We start from the raw sequence: 4,844 nt of genomic DNA, 5'->3' as shown, positions 1-4,844 counted from the left end.
ATGTGGCAGAACATGCTTGGTTGGGCATCACATTCCCTTCCCTATCTTCCTTTTCCTTGCGTACAAAATATTAAAAAAATGGAAAATTACCAAAAAGTACTCCCTCCCAAAGACAAAGATCTAAGTAAGCCACTCGGGCTGCGTGCCTCTGTCCCTGTTCCCTCTCTCTCTCTCTGTGTATCTTTACTCTTTGGTCTCTGCTCTTTCTATTTCCACACTCTCCCGCTTGGCTCTTCGCATTCACTACTTTCTCGCAGTTTCTCTCGTCTTACCTCAATGGCTATCAACCGAGACTCCTCGCCCCCGCCGATGATCGGAAAAATCGGCCCGTACACGGTGTTCATGACCCCGCCTTCCACCCCCAAGCCTTCTCAGCAACCGTTCTCCGATTCGCCCAAAAAGATCGTCTCTCCGCCTCCTGTGCAGCCTCCGCCGCAACAGTTCAGTAAGTCCACTGACACCGGGTTGTCCGATGGGTCCTTCTTGGGCTTCTTCAAGAATGCCGTAACCAAAGTGCAGAATGGTATGTGGTTTTTTCTGGGTTTTGAGGGATCTCTTTTATGGTTTTTTTTATTCTTTTTTTATTTTATTTTTTATTTTATTCTCATAACAGAAAGAAACAAAAGAAAAAAAAAATGAAGTTTTGTTTTGGGAGTGGGAGAAATGAAAAGGAAAAAGAAAAGCCCTGATAGAAGGTATGCGGATGCGTATGCGGATGCAGATGTGTTAATGGGATCATAATTTCGGAGATAATGAGAAAACTAGGATTGGAAATTTGGGTTTGGTTGCATTTTTTCGTATTTTCTTGGTAAGCAGAGGATTTATGTAAAGTTTTCCAAGTACTTCTTTGGTTGCTGGGAAAATGGAAGAGAAATAAGGAAAATATTGAAAATGAAAAATTCAATATCCTTTGTAATGAAAGATCTTTATATGCATTTCCTTGGTAACTGAACAAACTGTAAGGGACGTTTTGTTTTGGGGGGACTTAATGCAGTGCATTCCAGTTTGGATGACCATTTGGCGCGCTGGTTTGGGTTGAATCAGTCAAAGTATCAGTGGGCGCTAGACGACTATTATGAGAGCAAGGGATTGGTAAGCATTTGAATTGAGCATTGTTTTTTTTTTTGAGAGAAAGGATTAGTAATAACAAATATTATTATTAATTTTGTTTTCCTCAAACATGATTATTTTCTGATGCTCTGTCATGTGGCTTTTGAGCTTTTAATTATCAATCACTGTTGAAACTGTTTCTGTTTTCTTTTGGTGGAGAGTTTAATAATACTTTTGATTTTTGGTGTGACATTGGCATTCTTTAGTTTTAACCCGCTTTCGTTGAATGCATTCATTAGGTTTCCTTGAGTATACAATATGTTGATATGGCCGTTTGTTTAAAGTACATGGGAAATAGCTTATAAGAAATTGCTTTGCAATTACTAATATTGTTTCATTGTTCGTATGCATTGTCACTGATCAATATTCAACAATAACTTGTTTTTTCTTTGGAATGATTGATTGCAACTTGATATCTAGTGTATCATGCAATAAGTCTATACGTTCTTATAATTTGTATTGTTGGTCCAATTTCGGGATTACTCAGGTAGCGGTTGCTGAAGTTTGGAAAGATAGTTGAACAGCTAAGATGTAATTCTTGAGTTTTCCATTCATTTTAGGACCTGTGTCTTGCTTTCTTTGCATTCAAGAATTGAGCTTTTATATTTTAAGCATTATCCATGTAAGTTTTCAGTTTTATCTGTGTATGACATGTTGCAAGCGCAGAGGTTTGATGCAGGCTGTGGCAACATTTATCTGTATGAAGGGGTATTTTTCCATCTTTTGATATGACTGAGGGAGAATTTATGAGTACCTCTGACTAGAGGTTGTCATATTCAATTTAGTATCACATTACATCTGCCAAAGGGCTAAAAATTGCTTATTGAACAACTTCTCGTAGAAAGCTGAATCTTGGATATGAAAATATACCATTTAACAGGCCAGTGTGCTTTTAGGGAATTTGGGCTACAGCGATGCACTGCTTTTGTGTGGTTAATTCTTATTCTTGCCCAATATTAGTGACCTCATCTTCCAGTTTGCCAGTTTATACTGCCTCAAAATATGACCCATTTTATCTGAATCCCATTGATTTAATGATAGTTTCAGTCATCCTGTGCATGAATCAAGGGATGACAAAGAATGGCTCCTATTAATTGAATTGCGCAGTTTAATTCAGGTTGTCTGACTTCATGATGTATTATATTAGGAAAGGGTCTGCAGCCGCTCCTTTGCTTAATATCAATGACCTCATCTTCCTGTTTGTCAGTTTCTACTGCAGCACTGCCTACATATGATTCAGTTGAATGTGTCTCCCATCAATTTAATGAGGCTTTGACAAGTCCAGAATAAGGGGCCACATGCTTCAATGGGTTGATGTTGTGCGATTTGCTGGAAACTAGGTTGTCTGATTTCATGATGAATTAGAATTCCTGAGTGGTCTCTTACAAAAGGGGTCCTTACCCATTTTTACTTTTCTGCCAATCCATTAAAATCTCGATTTGATCCACTTTATTTGAGTTCTAGGCTGCCAAAAAAGAAAAAAAAAAGAGAGAAAAAGAATAGTGACTTTGTGGCAGATCTGGGTTGGATTGACAGTTCATATACCTAATGCATTTGGACTCAGATAAGACCACAATATTCAGTTCACTACCGGATTTCTGGGTATAAGACCATAATATTCAGTGCATAACTGGTTGCTGTGTTAGAACTCTGATCAGGTCAGATCTGGTCATGGTCTTGCATGTTTTGCCACGGTTTAGGCAGCACCTTTTTTTCTTGTTTTATAACCTGGTTTGCCTGTTTGATGAATTTGGCTTTGTGAATAAAGTTAAAATTCTATCCAATCTGAAGTATGTGAGTTTTCTTTTTGAAGCTGCTTCCCTGTGGCACAGTAATTAACTAGCAACGATAAAATTAACCAGTTTTTTTTTTTAATGGAAATCATGCATATGATTTTTCATGTTTTGATTAATAAACTCTTTAACTTTTAAGTGCTATGATTCCATTTCCATGTAAATCGTTTTAAATTTCAATGACTGCAGGAAAAGGGGGATGCCAAAGCAAAAGATACATCAAGCAAAGTACAGAGTGTGTAAAATGCTTGTTTGCTGGTAACTTAATGTTTGTTCTTTATTTTTGTTTTACCAGAAATGACTATTTGTAGGTTCTTGAACCTGGAAATATTGTTGGTATGCAGAAATCTTTAGAAGTGAAAGTGTCTGCAGACTCTTTTTAAGTATACTATCTATCTCTCTCTCTCTCTCTCTATATATATATATATATACACACCTATGTATGGAATAGCAGAAAGGTAGCGAATTCGTGAAGGATCCTTTGTTCAACATCTGGGATCTGGTTAATGTGATTCTCTCCTAGTGCAGGAGGTCACTGAACTTGATTGTACTTAATGAGCCATGTAATCTCGTTTCAAGTTGTTTTTTTCTCTTCTTTCCTTTCTCTGAGCCAAACTTTTCGTTCATGTGTACTCAATTGAGCTGCCACCTAATTTAGTTTGGGTCAAGTTTTTGGTCTTGTACCTTGGAAACTGTTAATGTATTTGTATTGGTTTTTGTATTTGTATTTTAGTAAAAGCAACGTTTGTAATACTGATTGTTGGAGAGAGGCTTCTATAAAATGAATGTTGTTAATGGTCATTGGTGTACACCGTTGACACACCGGACAAGCTTTCTTGCTAATCTCATTCTTCCATAGCAAGCATTCTCGATCGATACTTCAAGATGCGCTTAATGTACCAACAGTTTGGCGCTATCATTTAACTGCCTTAGGCAGTTGCGGTTAGCGGTTTACTTGTACACCCTTAGCACAAGTCATCAAAAGATCCCATAGATCCGTGTCGCAAGTTCCTCGAACCAACGTTGTGTTGGTCCTTTGATTGTGATGGGGATGGCCCCATAATCTCGTCAAGAGTCCCTTGGAGAAGCGTAAGAGCTGCTTACATTTCAATATGGTCTATGGGATCCTTGGACTTTTCATACATATCAATCCAAGGGGCCTTGAGCTTCAGGAGAAGCAAAACTGCTCCATTACTTTGGCAGTGAAAGGAAGGTTTGTGCCTCATGATTCTGTTTCATTAAAATGACCATACTTTGTAACAATGCTGGAACCTCCATCTAGCCGAATCCTTAAGCACAACGCCTCTCAATATATACTTGAAGCACAACTTCTAAAGCTCTTCCAAAGTATGGTCATTTTAATGAAACAGAATCATGAGGCACAAACCTTCCTTTCACTGCGAAAGTAATGGAACAGTTGCTTCTCCTGAAGCTCAAGGTCCCTTGGATTGATATGTATGAAAAGTCCAAGGATCCCATAGACCATATTGAAATGTACGCAGCTCATATGCTTCTCCAAGGGACTCTTGACGAGATTATGGGGCCATCCCCATCACAATCAAAGGACCAACACAATGTTGGTTCGAGGAACTTGCGACCCGGATCTGTGGGATCTTTTGATGACTTGTGCTAAGGGTGTACAAGTAAACCGCTAACCGCAACTGCCTTAGGTAGTTATTGAATTTTAATAACCGCAATCGCTCCGCTTAGGCGGTTAGTGGTTATTAAAACCAATAACCGCCAGTTGATAATCGCTTTTTATATATGAGCTTTTTGTAGTGTTTTGGGCTTTTTTTGTGCCTCTTTTTTTGGCTTATTTAAAATAATAAGGTATATATATATATATATATATATATATATGCTTGTTAAAGCACTTGATAGAACGCTACTCTTAAGACTAGAGGTTGTGTATCATATATTTTTAACCATATGTAGGGAAGG

The 4,844-nt window shown here is 38.0% G+C and overlaps 1 protein-coding gene across 2 annotated transcripts; it reads left to right on the top strand.

Moving 5' to 3' along the window:
* The first annotated feature begins 137 nt into the window (after nt 1–137).
* On the top strand, nt 138–3,620 carry LOC132190625 (uncharacterized). 2 transcript variants are annotated; one of them, XM_059605666.1, is made up of 4 exons: nt 138–523; nt 995–1,092; nt 3,093–3,161; nt 3,248–3,620. In XM_059605666.1, the coding sequence occupies exons 1-3, from the start codon at nt 277–279 to the stop codon at nt 3,144–3,146; spliced, it is 399 nt and encodes a 132-aa protein (XP_059461649.1). In that variant the 5' UTR covers nt 138–276; the 3' UTR covers nt 3,147–3,161; nt 3,248–3,620. The 2 variants fall into 2 exon arrangements, with proteins under 2 accessions (XP_059461649.1, XP_059461648.1); XM_059605665.1 differs by having other exon boundaries at nt 3,093–3,620.
* Nucleotides 3,621–4,844: the final 1,224 nt, after the last annotated feature.

The sequence above is a fragment of the Corylus avellana genome, chromosome ca8, assembly GCF_901000735.1.
Source record: "Corylus avellana chromosome ca8, CavTom2PMs-1.0".
NCBI lineage: Eukaryota > Viridiplantae > Streptophyta > Magnoliopsida > Fagales > Betulaceae > Corylus > Corylus avellana.
Note: the sequence above shows the minus strand (reverse complement) of the source record. Positions and strands in the feature narration are given on the sequence as shown.

What these genes read in the sequence shown, in the direction of transcription:
- LOC132190625 (XM_059605666.1), top strand. Translation starts at nt 277, where the DNA reads ATGGCTATCAACCGAGACTCCTCGCCCCCGCCGATGATCGGAAAAATC. An exon ending in CGTAACCAAAGTGCAGAATG is followed by an intron (nt 524 to 994) that starts GTATGTGGTTTT and finishes GACTTAATGCAG; the next exon opens with TGCATTCCAGTTTGGATGAC. An exon ending in ATTATGAGAGCAAGGGATTG is followed by an intron (nt 1,093 to 3,092) that starts GTAAGCATTTGA and finishes CAATGACTGCAG; the next exon opens with GAAAAGGGGGATGCCAAAGC.